At 38.1% G+C, this 19,194-nt stretch overlaps 1 protein-coding gene across 1 annotated transcript in view; it reads right to left on the bottom strand.

Moving 5' to 3' along the window:
• The window catches only part of LOC135215745 (cytoplasmic polyadenylation element-binding protein 1-like), an 82,184-nt gene extending 76,592 nt beyond the window's left edge, over window positions 1–5,592 (bottom strand). The window contains exon 1 of the mRNA XM_064250700.1: window positions 5,416–5,592. Coding sequence (XP_064106770.1) covers window positions 5,416–5,590 — 175 coding nt within the window. The 5' untranslated portion in view covers window positions 5,591–5,592. The remainder of the gene's footprint in view (window positions 1–5,415) is intronic.
• Window positions 5,593–19,194: the final 13,602 nt, after the last annotated feature.

The following is a 19,194-nucleotide window of genomic DNA, read 5'->3' as shown; positions in this document are numbered from 1 at the left end:
CTCTTAACAATTTGAGTTGAGAGAAGTGTTGATATGTCTGTAACTGTTTTAGCTAAGCCTTTTTCCATCTTCCAAGGTGTAGCAATAATTCCCACAGTGCCCCATTCTATTGGGAATAGTTACAAGTTGTTCACCCCTATACGGGTTCCTCAGTGTCATACTCAACAGAATGTGTTTTGGCAACTTACTCACCAAAAGTTGCAGCACGGCAGATGTCTTGTCCAATCAATAGGATAAGTTGCTTAATCTTTGGTGTTTTGGAGACAGTCTCTTTTGTGAATATAGGCTCAGAAACATTCTCTCTTTTGTGAATATAAGGCTCAGAAACATTCCAAGTTCTGTTTGTATTTTTCCATTGCATTCCAAATCAAGCACATTAGGAGGCCACTTCAGCTCATCAGCTTCTTTAAAGCCTGTTAAGACACCATTTATCTGCATCCCTGATTCTCTGATTATATTGGATGACCCAATTACACATGCCTTCCAAATAGCAACGTCAATGCTCATGTTACTATTATACATGATGTATTCATGGTACTGTGGTCCACTTTCACTAAATTCTTTACACATTAAACATGCCCCCAAAGCAAAGTTAAAAAAGAAAAAAAAAATTGTTTACAAGATGTATTCCAAGTCATATTTTGACATAGCATGTTGTACGTATAACGAAAAAGACCTTGTCTCATCTAATTGAAGTATGTATTTAGATATTCCTTTATGCTAATAAGAAGGAAGGAAATTTGCTCAGAACTGAGGTAAGTACGGGGAAATAAACTTGTATTCGCCATCAGTTGATTTCCAAAACAAAACATGTCTGCTATGTTGGTATTTTGCAATAAAATATGAGAATACATATGATATTATTGGATAGTGAAGTAATGTATAACTCTTTAATTAAAAAGACTCGTGGAAAAGGTGCATACTCATTACATTGGCATTTTACAATATGTGGCCATTAGCAGCCTGACATTGTTCAATTATGCTGATGTCGACTGAATCTGATTCTCGTTTCATGTCCAATTTCTTTTTGTACTGACTTATCAGTTAGAATGCATTGACCCTTCAGAATTAGCTTATAGTATTAATAATTAATATACCATATATTATGTAGTAAAGAGTATACTGTAAGCTAGGCTTCTGTATACATATGTATATGATGTGCCATAGTATATGCTGGGCGAACTTGTTTGTGTTATTCAATTTCTCTTTGTAAAGAATTATTAAGCCAGTCTGCACTGAACTTAGAAAATTAGCTGAAATTAACCATTACTATACCGAATATGTATAAAGTACAATGTGTAGTGTAGGCTAGGCGACCCTTTATGTAAAGATGGTACCGATTACCCTAGTGTAGTGTAGGCTAGGCTATATTTGAGATAAGATTTTTCCAACAAACGATGGGTTTTTTGGAACCTAACCCCATCATAAGTAGGAGAATACCTGTAATTAATGTTTACAGTTATGCGGTACTGACAAGGTGGGGAGGAACGGTAGTATAGTGTTCCCATTTAACAACTGTAGAGTTTGTGTTCGTGCAGATTTTGCTCTTATCCCACAGGCCTTGGCTCTATTTATCCAGAAAATTAAGATTAATTTTACATATATATGAACTTTTTATTTGTAAGCCTTATCAATCACTAAATTTTCAATACTATATGCATCAAGGCAAACTTTTATACACTAACTGAAATATTCTTTTAAGAATCAATTTCAACTAAGACCACCATGTGCATGCAGAGCTATAATTCCTAATACAAACCTAAAATGTGCGCTCAAATCTTATACAATCTGTCTGCATGACAGATCTCAAGTTGACAATGTATAAACAACAAACTCCTCTTAATCCTACTACTACTGATATTTAACTCAACAAAGTGCCATGTCTTGGACATTAGCAGTGATTTGCCTCCACCTCTCTTGATTTCTAGCCGCTTGTATTAGTTGATTTACAGTGTAATCTCCATCCAAGTCTCCCACCAAGTTGTTAAAGTATACAGCGAGTCCTCAGGTTACACCGGTCTCGGCTTACGCTGTTTCGTGGTTACGAACGCGCCCCCATAAAAATATAAAAAATAATGTGCGTCGTTCCGTCTTATGCGGTTTAGCGTCGTAAGCGACGTAAACAAACGCGAACTAGTTCCGGGCACACGGCGGAAGAATACGCTTTGTGGGGGAGAGAATGGCATCGCTTCCCTACGCTCATTCCTCGCCCATACGCCATTTTGGTTGTTTACCCTGCCTCTCTCTCCCTCGTGTTGTATCGTTTTTGTAACTTTTTGCCCTTTGTTATGGCTCCCAAGCGCAAGGCGGACTCTTCTGATGGTAGTGCATCGAAGAAACGAAAGGCCATCACCATGGAAGTTAAAGTGGACATTATAAAGCGATCTGAGAAGGGAGAAACGCCAACAAACATTGGCCGGTCACTTGGCCTTAGTCGTTCGACTGTTGCTACCATTATCAAAGATAAAGAGCGCATCATTGAACATGAGAAAGGATCTGCTCCTATGAAATCGACAGCGATAACCAAGCAGCGTAGTGGTCTAATCACTGAAATGGAAAGGTTATTGGTGCTTTGGTTGGAAGACCAAAATCAACGGCGCATCCCAGTCAGCCTTATGGTGATTCCGAAGGCGAAAAGATTGTTCGAAGCGTTGAAAAAAGAAAAGGGGGAGGGAAGTGAAAGTGAAGAGTTTGTGGCTAGTAGGGGTGGGTTTATGCGATTTAAGGCTCGGGCCAATTACCATAACCTTAAAGTGCAAGGTGAAGCTGCTAGTGGGGATGAGAAAGCAGCGAGTGAATTTCCTAAAGCGTTGTCTGAGATAATTAAGGAGGGGGGTTATTCTGCTCAGCAAGTGTTTAACGTGGATGAGACAGGTTTGTTTTGGAAGCGTATGCCTAACTGCACATACATTGCCAAGGAGGAGAAGTCAGCACCCAGTCATAAAGCCAGCAAGGAGAGGCTAACTTTACTTCTTGGGCGTAATGCTGCTGGCGCCTTCAAACTGAAGCCCTTGTTGGTGTATCAGGCTGAAAATCCAAGGGCACTCAAGGGCATTTGGAAGGGTCAACTACCAGTAATTTGGAAGTCAAACAAGAAGGCATGGGTGACACTTGCGGTGTTTGAGGACTGGTTCGTAAACCATTTTGTGCCAAGTATGGAGAGGTATTGCTAGTGCTGGACAATACCCCTGGACACCCTGCCCAGCTGGGAGACTTTAACCCTAATGTCAAGGTGGTTTACCTTACATCTAATACCACGGCCCTTTTACAGCCTCTGGACCAAGGAGTGATTGCTTCGTTCAAGGCCTACTACCTACGAAGGACAATTGCTATGGCTTTACAGGCAACTGAAACCAAGGACGACTTGACACTGAAGGACTTTTGGAAATCCTACAACATCCTTGATGCTGTAAAGAACATTGCTGATTCCTGGGAGGAGGTTAAGCAAACAAACATGAATGGTGTCTGGAAAAAAATTTGTCCTCAATTTGTGAATGATTTCCATGGGTTTGAGGACAGTTCAGCAAGTTGTAAAGAACCTTGTTGCCCTGAGTAAAGAAATCAATTTGGAGATGGAGGTTGATGATGTTACACAGCTGCTGGAGTCTCATGACTTGGCAAGAGGTTTTGCAGAGTTGCAGCGTTGGCAACTTTTGAGGCTCATGATCCCAACTTGGACAGGTTCACTATGGTTTCCAGAGGCATCATGGATTTGATGCAGTATTACAAGGATATCTTGGATGAGAAGAGGTTGCTCTCTGTTCAGACTAACCTGGAGCAGTATTTCAAGAAGGTAGAGAGGCCTGCAAGAGATCCTGTGCCCTCTACCTCAGCTGCCTCTGCTAATCCAGACTCGCCTGCCCCACAATCTCCAGCACCTTCTGAATGTTCTGCTAAACCAGACTCACCTGCCCAACATTCTCCAGCACATTCTGAATATTCTGCCTCACCAGCCCCAGCATCTCCAGCATCTTCTGTAGGTTCTGCCTCACCTCCAGACTCACCTGCCCCAGCATCTCCAGTTTGTTCTGCCTCACCTCAAGACTCACCTGCCCCAGCATCTTCTGGAGGTTCTGTTTCTCTTCACTAACCTCCCCCAGTCTCTCCAGCACGGCAGCTTCCTCTCCAGTGTGCAAGCCAACCAAATTAATAAAGGTAAGGAATTGTTCTCTCTTTGTTATTGATACGTATTTACATTAAATCATGTGGTATTTTTTTATGTTCAGACTTACGCTGAAAATCATGTTACGACGCATCTTAACGGATCAACGTCGTAACTCGAGGACCCCCTGTACTCTGTCTACCTCTCACTCTCCTCCCAGTAAGGTATCCAGTAAGGTACAAATGCTCTACCTCCTAACTTATCATATGTCCAACAAAACCACTTCTCCACTGCATTCAACTTTGCTCTCAATTTCCTGGTGATTGTCCAGCTCTCTGATCCATACATGAGGGTGGACCACATACATTTTCAGAGACGTTGTTCTTGTTTGAGTTCCAATTCTGTTATTAGTTAAAAGGTTTTTCATATTCTTAAAAGTTTTTAGCTATCGGAATTCTCTTCTCAATATCTGGTTTTCCCCTCCCATCATGTCAGTAGACTGCACAGGTAAACAAAACTGTTAGCCTGTTTTATACTTTTGCTTATCAATATATATATTACAATTTGGTGGATCTTGATTCTTTGATGCAACTTAAACTTCTGTTTTTCGTACATTAATTTCAGTCCTTTTTTTTCCCTGATAGACTTACAAAGCTTATATAAATTCAGTCTTAGTTAACCATTCCTGGTCAGTTTCATGTACTTATAAAGAAATTTATCCTACAGTATTATGGAACAAAAAAATTTAATGACAGGTTTATAATTTTGTGAACTTATTCCATGACCCCACCAACCACTAGCTAGCTAGCAAACCTTAAATCTCACCAAACCTTCACCATAGTTACCCAATCAATACAAATTTTCTTGCTAACTATACTACATACAATACAAAAAAACTTTAAATCATACTGAGGACAGATAGCATATTTTATTTCTTTATAGTACTGAAGTTAAGAATACTTATGAACAGATATTCTATTATAGTTATCACACCACACATTTTAAGTTCATCAATTATCAGTACTCTATAGTAGACTTTTTTAATTTCATTATATGTTTACTTATAGTATTAGTTCTCCTTTTTCAGGTCATTTGAACAGCAACAGTTAAGGCTTACTTACTGCTTCTGCTAACCCCTTGTTTCTGATGTATACCAAAGCAGTAGCTAGAAATGCAACTGTCCCAGAACTTTTTCAATAATTTACAGATTAGATCATTACTATAGCTGTCTGCCAAACTATTACTAAAGAACTTTTGTCTGATGCCATTAACAACTTTACATTCAACAATAAAAATATCATGCAGAGTATTACCTGCAGCATTCCTGTGTAATCTTGCAGCTTTCTCAATGGAGTATGGGTCACCTGATAGGAAGTTGCCTTGACAACCTCCAGACCATCCATCACTCCCAGTCGTCAGAAAACTTCCGTTTTCCATTAAATTAGGGTAAATAGGACTAGAAAGTGCATTCTGTAGGGCAACATTCATATCAAGACCTGGAAATGGATCACATATAAACTAAACACGTGCACAACACTGCTACTTACAAAATGCTAACCACTGCCCCTTATTGTTAACTTACAGGATCTTTTCTGGATAGTGACACCCCAATGGTTTATGGGGGTTGTCATCTAGGACTAATATTTCATGGGGGTCATTTATCTTCATGATATACTATAGTCTTTTATGTTTTTACAGTACAGTGGTCCCCCCCATATTCGCGGGGGATGCGTACCAGACCCCCTTGTGAATAGTTAGAACCTGCGAATAGTTGGAACCCCTATAAAAATGCTTAAAACCACCTATTTTGTTGGTTAAAACTCAAGGAAAACCCACGAAGAAGTTTTATACCAGTTTTTTTTTTTTTTTTCAACTATTTAACGCCGATTGGATGTATTAAACATCGACGAAAATAGTCTGTTGGGTGACGAACTGACATATGGTACGTAGACGAAACAGTTTATTTAAAAATTCGCGGAAAAATGGTTATAGGCCTACTAGGCAAAAACTTTTGAATCACGCAACTTGGGGGATGGTGGGAGCTCACGGATCAAGTAGTTTTGTTTACAATCGTTACATAGGCGCACAAGCACGAATTTCTTTCTTTTCGCACTAAAATGCATCAGCGACACATCTCAAAAATTATTTCGTCACCGACAATTTTTGCACCATTTTATATATACCATTACATAAGAGTATTATATATGAAAATGTGCGTAATTTTATGTAGAATACAACAAAAAACAACTCATGGTTGTAGCTTTCATAAGTTTTGATATATTTTCATATTAATAACGATAAGTGCCAAAATTTCAACCTTCAGTCAACTTTGACTCAACCGAAATGGTAGAAAAACGCAATTGTAAGCTAAAACTCTTAAATTCTGGTAATATTCAATCATTTACCTTAATTTTGCAACAAATTGGAAGTCTCTAGCACAATATTTCGATTTATTATGAATTTTAGAAAAAAAACTTTTTCCTATGTCAACGCGGTAACTGCCAAAAAAATCAAAATTTTTCGTCCGATTGTCATAATGTTTGCACCATTTTATATTAGCCGTTGCATACAGTTTTATATATGATAATGTGCGCAATTTCATGTAGAATTTAACAATAAACAACCCATGGTTGTAGCTTTTCATAAGTTTTGATATATTTTCATTAATAACGATAAGTGCCAAAATTTCAACCTTCAGTCAACTTTGACTCTACCGAAATGGTAAAAAAACGCAAATGTAAACTAAAACTATTACATTCTAGTAATATTCAATCATTTACCTTTATTTTGCAACAAATTGGAAGTCTCTAGCAAAATATTTCAATTTATGTTGAATTTATGAAAAAAACTTTTTCCTTACGTCCGCACGGTAACTTCCGAAAAAATCAAATTTTTTTTGTCTGATTGTCGTAACGTTTGCACCATTTTAAATTAGACATTACATAAAGTTATACATATTAAAATGTGGGCAATTTCATGTAGAATAAAACGAAAAACAGCCCTTGGTTGTAGCTTTTATCAGTTTTGAAATATTTTCATATAAATAACGATAAATAGAAAAAAAGACCTTCGGTCAACTTTAACTCGACCGAAATGGTCGAAAACTGCAATTGTAAGCTACAACACTTACAGTCTAGTAATATTCAATCAATTACCTTCATTTTGCAACAAATTGGAAGTCTCTAGCACAATATTTTGATTTATGGTGAATTTTTGCGTCCACACGTTATGAATTCATGCATCATATTGTGATAATATTTTCTCTGTGTTGCTTTGTTCGTTTTACAATTTGTTACATACCAAAATCATCGCAATTTAATTTACAATACAACGGAAAAATAATTAACTCATTAGCATTAACCGTTTTGCTCACAGCGCGATTTGAATACAATTATATATGAAATTTTTTTTGCGCTGTCATATATTCCAATATTTATATATGATAATGATATTTGTTTTAATTTCTGATGGTTGCAATCTAAACTTCAGGCAATGACAAAAAAAGGAGCAAAAAATGAACTCTTAATCTTAAAAATTAAGTGCGCCGTGATTAAAAAAATCTGCTTCGGCGCTCACTCGCGAACGCCGCCGGCATACGGGAGACACTTTTGGAAATACTGGCTCGGCGTTTAAGTGTTAATAGTTTTATCACAAAAACTGCATTTTATGATGAAATTGATAAAAAAAGCCAGGAATTTGTGGATATTTCTCATAGAAAGTACCGTGAAAAGGAGAATTTTCCGCGAATAACGGGGGGAAACGTTCCAGGGAGAAATCCATGAATGTGCTAGTCCGCGGATCTGGAGAACACTAATACAGGGGGTCCACTGTAATCCTCAACAGGCTTGTACTAAACATTTCTCAAAGGTTGAGACATACCAGGTTAAAACCCTTGGAGGTAACTGTCTAGGAAAGATCAAGAAATGCTTTTAAAAATTACATCCACAGGCACACAAGGCAAATTTAAGTTTGATTTCATCTAACAAAAATTATGACAATTAAGTTATAAGAGATTAATGTAAAATTACAGATCATAATTTTCATATTAAATTTCCATTCTGACAACCAGCAATACAATAAACAGCAGAAACAAAAATTTAGCTATACTACTGAAAATGTCTATATATCAAGATTTTCCCTTTACAGGATTAGACAAGACAAACTCCCTTCATGGTCTTCTGTGGAGCTTTTGCCTTGACTAACATTAGGTTGACCTATACTTTTTGGGCCTCTACACTAGACAGCTGTCCTGCTACTATCACATCTATTTTCATCCCCATGCACAGCCAAAAACCTGCAATTGAACAAAACTACACAACTTCCGCATTCATTAACCCTTAATGGACAGATTGATCCTTGGGAGTAGTAATAACACGTTTGGGGTGGTGGACGGATTGATCCTGTGGATAAACAATATTAAGTGTCATCGATTTAGAAAGATTCGGGCGGGAAAGAGGTGCCAATACTTCTATAGCCCATAAATTCAGTAATGGCAACTTTTGCACTGGCTAATACCACAAAACTGGCATATTAAGACTTCAGTTCTGCTTGTAACTTCAAGGGTGAATGTGTTATGTCTCTGTCTCATGTAATGTATTTTTGTAAATTTGCTCAAATATACCAAGGGGTTGCTGTTGGTTTTTGTTCTTATCTTTCACAATAGTATGTCAGTTGTAAAATGTAATTATACAAAGAAAAGTGCAAAAAGAAATACAAAAAACATGCAAAGTAAAAGAAAAAGTTACTGAATCTTCGTTCTCAGTAAATTTACATAAATATTTCTCAACAATTATGCTAACATTTTGTTACCGATTTTATTTCTTATTTTGATACTGTGTGAGCAGTCATATAAAAAAAATTTTTAAAAATCCACAAGTTGGTAATTATGACTGTCTTGTAAAAGAGGCCCCATAAGGAATTGTAAATAGTCATTTTCAACTTCTTGTGGAAGGTAAGGAAAATTTTTTAGAATTTTTTTCTTTCCCCATATGCATTTGCATATCTTCCTCTTTCCATGTTTTTTTTCTTTTTGGTAAATTGGCTGACCTCAAAGTTTACCCAGCCTGAGGAGCTGCATATCGATATATTTACCCATCCAGTAAGGGTTAAATATATCTTCCCACTGAATTTCACTATTCTGGAGTTGGATCTTATCAACATCTCCATTAGTGCCCACACTTTTGTATATAGTCGAGGCCTTATACTTGAATTGTACTATTCCATATTATGTATGTTACTTAGTCAAAAGAAAAGACGGGAGACTGTCATGGATATCTTGCATATAGGAGCAAGATGTGTACTGCAGCAGTTCAAGATACCTTAAGTAAATATGTATTGCACAATATTGCAAAGTCTAAGTACAACAATGTTATCCTCAAGTTTGGCATTGAACCCTATATGAAATACCTCATACTACAATTCTGTAAGTTCTAACTAATGTAGTAGGGTGGTCATCTTTCTCTGCATCTTCTCACTTCTATGTGGGGTAAGATGCTCCTGACAGCTTTCCTCCACTGGCTCAACATTTGACTGATATTTTGCTGTATTTGCATTAATATTATTTGAAAATTAGTAAATATATAAATTCATAAAATTATTTGGATACTTACCTACTGTTAAAACTATCTTATATCTACGTGCCAATGAGGCGTGTTGACACTCAAACAAAAGATTGAATGGCTGCCCAGATGACTGTCTAGTTCACCTGTTCTACATCGGGTGTTTCAGATGTTTTAGCTCATCAAAATTCTCCTTCACAGCCCACAACTTGGGGGGAAGCTGGGTGGAGTCTACTTTTACAGCAAATACCCAAATAATACATCTTATGAAAATTTATATTTGGGATGAATCTTACCTACTGTTAACCCTGGAGTGTTTAAAAAAATGGTTTTTCCCCCCCCAAGGAATGTTTATAAAACTTGTGTTTTTTCCCATAATTCATTGTCTATCTTAGAATCTGGGTATGAGCAACCTACAAGAGGCCAGCAGTCCATACACTATACAATCATGTCAGAACCTGCGTTCGCCTTGCCTTTGTCCTTCCCCCTTTTCTGAGGAGTTGCTCGGGTCGAGCTTGACCCCACGCACCTTTAAACATGTGGAGGATCAAAAAGCAAAGTTATTAAGTAGTGATTTCCTGTCTAACACTGTTGACATTGCTAAAGTTTTGTATTGTTGGGTGGATGGTGTATGCACAATATGCATGCCACTGGTTTTGACAGAGATCCCTTATATTGTCATTTGGTCCAATTTTCTTCAAATGCCAGTTTCTCATTTTCTGCATTTTTTGGCAGCTCTCATCAACAATGGCCAGAAGGCAGTATTCTCTGGGCATGGATGTCATTAACTCCTTATAGAATAAGAAAGTGATGATGATGATAATTTCAGAGATTGTGTGTGACAAAGGGTTGGGGGGCAAAGCAGATGACCTCTATAAATGACTACGATGACGAGAGGGCAAGACACGGGGGATTAGTGGGTCTGTGCCTTTGTTGTGACAAATTACAGAGTTTATTGCAATAAACCATCGAGATGCTAGAGAGAGAGAGAGAGAGAGAGAGAGAGAGAGAGAGAGAGAGAGAGAGAGAGAGAGAGAGAGAGTGAGTTTCTGAGCTTTATCTTATGACATGTTCTTACAGAAATCTTCCTAACTTGCAATAAGGGCTATGCAAAAGCGAAGGGATCACCATAGTAAATTCAATTTATAGTTTTGTTAGTGCAAGTCAGATAGTTCAGGTGGCAGATTTGGCAGTTGAAACTGGTGTGGATTGTGGCCATTTTGTTTACATACTTGTGGATTGTGGCCATTTTGTTTACATACTTGAAAGGCAAGTTGGCATATCTCTATATATTCTTGTTTTCTATAGAATTTGTGATATGTTGGTATATTTTCGTGCATAAATATCATATTTTATAATAGTTAAAATTATTTTTATAAGAAATTTTCATGGTGACCTTTAGATGTTGCCCCTGCTATAACAGTAATTACATCTTAGTGCAAATTTTTTTATACATATTCCGTTCTAGGATAATACAAGTTTTCTATAAAAAAAAAATTAAGTACAAAAAATTTTTTTTTTAATTTGACTTTTTTTTTGGGGGGGGGGCAAAAGAACTTAACCCTCTCTATCCAGATTTTTACCTCAATGGGTCTGACACCTTTTCTGGCAGTCACATATTGTAAATAGTAGTTTTAAGAGGAATTCCTTCAATTTTTGTGTACGTAGCTTAATTTGTATTTTTTGTAAATATTTTTGTAAATTATTTTTTGTATACTTATTTTCTTAATGTATTTGTAATAAATATTTAATTTGTAGATGGGTGTGGTTTATCTTTTCAGTAGTGTTTGGCAATGGTGAAATTTATTTTAGAAATTAAAATGTACATCATAGCTACAGTTTTTGAATTTTCATGAATTTTTCTGGGCACTCAGGTCAAGCTCGGCCCCACTCACCTTTAACGGGATACCAATATAGCGAAACCTATCCAGGGTAAAAGCTAGCAGATTCCCACATTGAGAAGAGTACAGTGGGTAGCGCAGTTAGACAAAAATCTGCTCAGTCAATCAAGCCAAAGGTTTCTTGCATGAAACCCAAAATATTCTTACCTGATCTGGAATCCTTTCTGAATCTTACTACCAACAGAGGTTGGATTCCAATCAGAAAGCAAGGCTCTCGTACATGTACAGTGAAGAGCAGCGTTGAAGAAAATGCCAAAATTCACCCAAAATGAAACAGACGTGGCCTGAGTGGACGCCTGTCCCTGGGTCCAAATGCTCTATAAAACAAGTGACTTAAAATACCTTTGTGATCTAAAAGTACACTCCTATACAAAAATGTACCTTCACGCTCCCCAAAATATTAAAACCAAGAGCCCAAAGGACTGATCTTTCTTCAGTTCAGGAAGTCTACCCACTACTAGTAGCTTTACTGTTTTCAAACACAATTCTGCATACATAAGGTAGAGCAGGCAAAACCAAATTGTACTTCTACTTCACCATTGATTGATTGATTGTGTATTATATCTGGCGTCACAACATCTGGGTAATTGACACAGAAATAAATTAAATTTTTGATAAATTTCATATAAAAATCTATAAATATATTATATAAAAATTTTGTTCACATATAAAAGTTCTTACATAGACAATCTATGTATAATTTAAATTTGGTTAAGGAGGCCAGCCTCCCTCATAAAAATATATAACTGCTCGATATTACAATCCTTTCCAAGAACTGTAGCAGGATAAAATTACCTACTCTGTCACGACCCCAAGACATGAACCTATGTCTTAAATTCCCAAGTCTGGGACATTCAACCAGCAAATGTCTCACAGTCAAGGGCACAGTACAGTTCTTGCAAAACGGAGGATTTTCACGAGACATCAAGAACCCATGGGTGAGTCTTGTATGTCCAATCCTCAATCTGCACAACATCGTTTCTTGTCTCCTTGGCATATATGGATATGACCAAAGAGACACTGAAGACGTGATACTATGCATTTTTTTATTGTTTAAAATATCCTCCCACTGGGACTGCCAACATTTTTTAATTCTCTGACCTACTAGAGGATACAAATCCCGATATGGTAGTAAGCATCTTGTGGGTTCTGGGGAGCTGACCGCAGACTTTGCAAGTTGGTCAGCTTTCTCATTCCCAGCCACCCCAACATGAGAAGGCACCCAACAGAACTTTATTTCTTTCCCTCTTCTTTTTAGTAAAAGCAGCCACTCCAATATATCTAAAATCAGAGGGTTTAAAGGGTTAAAAGATTCCAGTGACTGAAGAACACTTCTTGAGTCACAATATATAATAAAATTACTTTCATTCTGAATTAAAACTTCCTTTAAAGCCTCCTTTAAAATTCCATATAACTCTGCTGTAAAAATTGATACAAACAGATGATAACCTGCCACTCCTCTCTACATCAGGGAAGACTACACCAAAGCCGACGCCAGCATCTGACTTTGAGCCGTCCGTGAAAACTGCAGTGGAGTCGTCATGTTGCAAGGAATGTTCTAAAAATATTGACCGCGTGGCCTCACTGGACAATTCTGTTTTGGTAAAATTGAAATATCTGCAGAATTTTACCTCTGGGAAGTTCCAGGGGGGACTAACTGAATATTTTGCTGGTAAAATCTCGACCCTTGGCATGTTTAATTCACGAACAATGGTATCTCGACTAAAAGCGAATGGATGAGGTTGCTTGGGGTGATTTTCATAAAACTGCCAATGCCTTTCATTTCTCATACAAATGCTTGTTAAAGACTTAGGTAGCCTCTGGAATCTATACCAGCTCCGAACCAGCAGACGCTTGTAATGAAGATCCAGTGGCACCTCATCAGCATCTACAAGCATGCTCTCGGTGGGAGATGATTTAAATGCTCCAGTACACAACCGTATTCCTCCATGATGAATTGAGTTGAGCCTTTTAAGGCTATTTGGCTTTGCAGAAGTGTACACCTCACACCCGTAACTTAATTTTGAAAAGACCAAGGCTTTATATAATCTCAACATCTGAGTTCGGTCTGCACCCGACGAAGTGTGAGACACGACTTTCAGCAAATTCATTGCTTTTAGGCATTTTGCCTTAATATATTTCAGATGTGGAATCCAGGTCAGCTTGCTATAAAAAATCAAGCCAAGAAACCTTGTTTCACCAACACATGGAATTCTCTGACTATGAATGAATAGATCTGGATCAGGGTGGATTCCCCTTATACGACAAAAGTGCATAGTTACAGTTTTACTGGCGGAAAATTTAAAACCATTAACCTCAGCCCACTTTATTATATTATCAATGCAGAGCTGAAGGCGGCGTTCAGCCACTGCCATCCTTGATGCTGCAAAGGAAATCGATAGGTCATCAACAAAAAGGGTATATGTTATATCTGGGGGAATTATTTTAGAAACCCCATTGATTACCAAGGCAAACAAGGTTACACTTAAAACACTTCCTTGTGGTACTCCTTCTTCCTGATTGAATACATCTGACATTATTGCTCCAACCTGAACCTGAAATATCCTATTTTTTAAAAAAGCCTTAATAAACAGGGGCAAATTACCTCTCAGGTTACATTCATAAAGGACCCTCAAAATGCCATATCTCCAAGTTGTATCATAAGCCTTCTCTAGGTCAAAGAAAACAGTGATGTGATGTTGCTTGTTGGCAAAAGCTTCACATATTGAAGATTCCATTCGTACCAATACATCAGTTGTGGAGTGCATACTCCGAAAACCACACTGAGCAGGCGACAGATATTTACCTCTTTCCAAGTACCAGATCAATTGTGTGTTCACCATTTTTTCCATGATCTTACACAAACAAGAAGTTAATGAGATAGGACGATAATTTTCTGTCTTGAATGGATCTTTTCCAGGTTTCACAAATGGCAGTAATTTCAACTTCTCCCAAAGCTTGGGGAAGATATGTTCTCTGTAAATTCTGTTAATTAGGCTTAATATGAAAAGTCTGGTATTTTCAGGGGTATGCTTAATCATTGAATATGTTATATCGTCCAGTCCAGGAGCTGATTCATTACATTTATTCAAGGCTGATTCAAATTCTCTAATAGTAAAAGGAGTATTGTATTGCTCATGTCTTAAGGTATTAAAATCAATTTCGACCTGTTCTATTATCCGTCTTTGAGCTGAATAGGGTCTATCATCATTTTTCTTCGCAACATTAGCAAAATGATTAGCAAACTCATTTGCCACTAACTGGGGGTCTGCTACCTCACAACCATTCACCTTGATAACGGGAGGTTGACAAGGAGTAAACTTGCCTGCTATTTTTCCAACTCTCTTCCAAACTAGAGTCAGAGGAGTTTTCGAATTTAGTGAAGATATGAATATCGTCCAAGATTCTTTTCATGCTTTTTTTATTTCCATGCGAAAATGAGCTCTCGCTTTTCGAAATTCTACACGATAATACTCACATTTTCGTCTGCGGTATCTGGTGAAGGCAGATCTCATATTTCTACGAGTTTCCTGGCATTTACGTGTCCACCAGGGAACTGGTCGGCGGACAAATTTGCCCGAAGTCCTAGGTATAGATTGAAGATCAGCTGAGAACATCATTGTATTCAAAAAGTCAAGAGCGTCATCTACACAGGGAAAGTCATCAGCAGTCATATCTATTGAGCTGTGCTCCTGGAATGTTGACCAATCAGCTTTACCAATGTTCCATTTGGGTAGCCTTGAAGATGGAGGACTTGATGCTACACTCACCACTATCGGAAAATGGTCACTGGTAAATCTATCATTTATAGTTCTCCAATTAAAGTCAATAATACAGTCATCACTACATATAGATAAATCAATTGCTGAATAGATAAATCAATTGCTGATAACGTGCCTGTTTGAACATGAAAATGCGTAGACTCCCCAGAGTTGAGGATCCCAACATTTTCATCTTCTATGATGGAACCTAAGCACCTTCCTCTTTGATTGGTGATGATGTCACCCCAAAGAGGATTTCTGCTATTCATATCTCCCAAAATAACAAAAGGGCGTGGTAACTGTTGAATAAGAGATTTAAATTCATTGATGGGGAAGGCTTCATTAGGTGGTAGATAACGAGAGCATATTGTATATTTTCTTTGCAAATGGATCTGCACACCTATCACTTGCAATGCTGATTGGATACTGATAGGATTTTGTGGGGTGTCATTTCGAACATACAAAGCGACACCACCATGGCTTCCATTATTCAAATTATAGGTGGAGTGATAGGATGTATACTCTCGTGGCCTGGGGCACATATTACCAATCATTGTCTCCTGTAGAGCTATACAAACAGAAGACACTTCTGATATGAGCAGCCTTAATTCTTCCCATTTAGCTCTTAATCCCTGACAGTTCCACTGTAGAAAATTAATGTATTTACTTCCCTTTAGGGGCTGTTAAATTAGAGCCTCTTTTAAGAGCTTTCAGCTTACTGACTTGCTCCTTATTTCTGGAAGGAGAGCGATTATTTATGGCTGCCTGAGGAGGGGTGTGAAGGTTGGACATTGGTGCATTCTCCAAAGGATCAGAAGCACCATTTAAAGCTGGTACAGCCTCCAGTGAGGTGGAAGTGCCAGGTACACCTGGCACAGCCTCCAGAGAGGCAGGAGTCCCAGAAATCATTGGTTCTGCTTCCATAAAAGCAGAAGTGCCAGAAACCACTGGCACTGCCTCCAAAGAGGCGGGAGTGCCAGAATCTACTGGCACTGCCTCCGAAGAGGCAGGGGCGCCAGGAATTACTGGCACTGCCTCAGAAGAGGCAGAGGCGCCAGGAATTACTGGCGTGGCCTCCGAAGAGGCAGGAGTGCCAGGAGTCACTGGCGCAGCCTCCGAAGAGGCAGGAGCGCCAGGAGTCACTGGCGCAGCCTCCGAAGAGGCATGAGTGCCAGCAATCACTGGCGCCGCCTCCAAAGAGGCATAAGTACAGGTCGTAACTGGTGTTTTATTAACATTAGTTTTGGTGACATTGATATTTCTTCTTCAGCTGGCAGCAACACTGGAAAAGGATATTCCTGGTCTAATGTACTGACTCAACACTCTCTCTTTTGCCTCTCCAAATGTGATACGTTCGGTCACCCTTAATGTCTGAATTTCTTTTTCCATGATGTACACATCGCAATTAAGTGAAGATGATGGATGATTTTCTCCACAATGCACACATCTGGCCTCCTTATTACATATGCCATGCTCTGGCTCACTGCATTTAACACAAGTAGCAGGCTTGCCTTGTAATTTCTGTCTGCATGACCCCAACATGTGTCCAAATTCGACAATAAAAACATCTCCTCGGTCTTGGGATATACTGTTTAACCTTAAAACGTAACCAGGCTGCTTTCACTATACTAGGCAATCGGGTGGAATTAAAAGTAACAATTAAATTGGGAAGTGGGACTAGGACTCCATTTATCATCATCTTCATTCTTTCAATTCTTATTACCCCTTGATCCCTTAACCTCTTCATTACCGAAAGTTTGTTTGGAGGTAGGTGGGTACCACCATTCAAGTCTACTACACCGCACCGGGTGCGGTGTAGGTGACAGATGAACTGCGTCTCAACAAAAAATCACAAAACCAGACAAGCGTAAACTTGTAATAACTTCTACCCAAGTAAAAAACCAGTTGTATCACCATTTACTGTATTCATTTATTTATTCACTTATTACATTTTACAAATAAAATATATGAACACCAGATAAATGAAGGTAGAAATAAAGCCTTATAGTAACTTTATATATAAAAAACCAAACCAGAGAAAAAGCGAAAAAGCTATTTTTTCTGAGGACAAGAAACTTGAAAAATTAGTTTAGATACCCCTGATGCCCCTAAAGTTGTTTTCTGTGATGAAACTAATCTTAGAAAACGTAGAAAATGACATCGACCAAATTTTGAAAGATATACTATAAAATTTGCGATTTCCATATTTATTGGCGGGGCTTTCGCTTTAGTTTTTGCTTTTTTTTTTTTTTTTTTTTTTTTTTTTTTTTTTTTTTTTTTTTTTTTTTTTTTTTTTTTTTTTTTTTTTTTTTTTTTTGTTATTACGTGCTTATTTACTGTTCTATTTTGATAATACTTTATGTGCATGTTCCAGGTGCGATATACCAACATTCTGTAAGACCGAATTTCTATTCAAGACCGTAGTTTTCTCACCGACCACCAGTGTCCCTTGTACAAGGGACACTGAGTTTCACATTTTATTTCATAAAATCATTTATTTTCCCTGTAGGATGATAAAACTAACAGAGAATATGCGTTATTATAGTGCTAATAATACCTGATAATTTCATTAGCCTGTCTTGATTAGTGTATTTTTGGCAAATATTTTTACGATTGGCACCCCTCCAAACTGGAGTCACTACCGAGAGATTCAGTTCGGCAGCGAACGCAATGTTTACATTCTGCTCACCCACCCGGTAAAGAAGGGGTTAATTCCTCTACAAGCCTTTCCTCAGAGTAAGTCACAAGCTGGGGTGCATATATCATGCCCTTGGAGTAATTCCAAAAAGCATGTACTGCACACTCTACTTTAACTCCTCCAAGGTGAGATAATGTTTTTAGCTTTTCACTCTCTTTTGCCGAGGCAGATTCCACTGTCAGCTATCCTCGCCCCTCAGAAGAAATCTTAGGCTCTCGGCCACAGCACCTGACAATATCTTTATATACATTAAAAATGTCACAATCAGAGTCTTCCAAATTAAAAGTAAAATATTTATCATACGAGTTTTCAAACATTCCGGGTCCTATTTCTGTAACTATATTTTTACTAAATTTCCCCTTACTCCGTACTGGAGCATAGGGTTTCAGTGTGATTACACTGGAAGGTTTTTTTGGAGTTTTCCAGAGGAAGGTTGCCAGTGGAGGTTCCTGCAGTCATCAACTGTGCCGATTCATTACCATCAAAGGGTCCAGGGGTACTTGATTCTTTATTTGTATTATTCATAAAGATCAAAGTATTGGTAAAAAGAAAAAAAAAAAAAAAATAAATAAACCTGAAAACCTTAAAAAGACATCATCAGCCTTTCATGAAGTTAATTCTTCCACTAATGGCACAAGTGAGAACAGACTCCCAAATGTCCGCGTCCCTACCCTACCCCACAGGGGATGGCACAACATGATTAGAGTGGCCCACTTGTGTAAGCCAAACCCGCTTGATAGGACAGAGTATTACCAGAATACAATCATCCCCACCCTAATCACATTATGGGCAAACCGGACAGAATGCCGAGAGTCCTATCCGCAAAACTAGACCCCCCTGGAATCCGTGGTCCAGCCCTGCAAAATAGTTCCGCCTGATATCACTCAGGTCCGAACATTATCGGGCAGATGGTCCTGCCACAGTTCCCACTATTTAGCTTCAGATATAAAACCCAGTCCCAGCTATGATATCTTTTCTGTTTACCAGGTCCAGTAAATTTTATCAAAGGTGGAAATTTCCACAATTAATCCAAAGGAAAAAAAAAATTACATGAAGGAGAAGGATGTAGTAAGACTGAAAATATTGCAGAAAGAAAGAAAAGTTCTGACTAATTTAGTTGGATCAGCAGCTGAGCCCCAAGGACCAGTGAAAAATGAACCCACCAGGCATCACG

This window comes from Macrobrachium nipponense, chromosome 5, assembly GCF_015104395.2.
Source record: "Macrobrachium nipponense isolate FS-2020 chromosome 5, ASM1510439v2, whole genome shotgun sequence".
NCBI lineage: Eukaryota > Metazoa > Arthropoda > Malacostraca > Decapoda > Palaemonidae > Macrobrachium > Macrobrachium nipponense.
The sequence above is the reverse complement of the archived record's forward strand: the minus strand, read 5'-3'. Positions and strand labels throughout refer to the sequence as shown.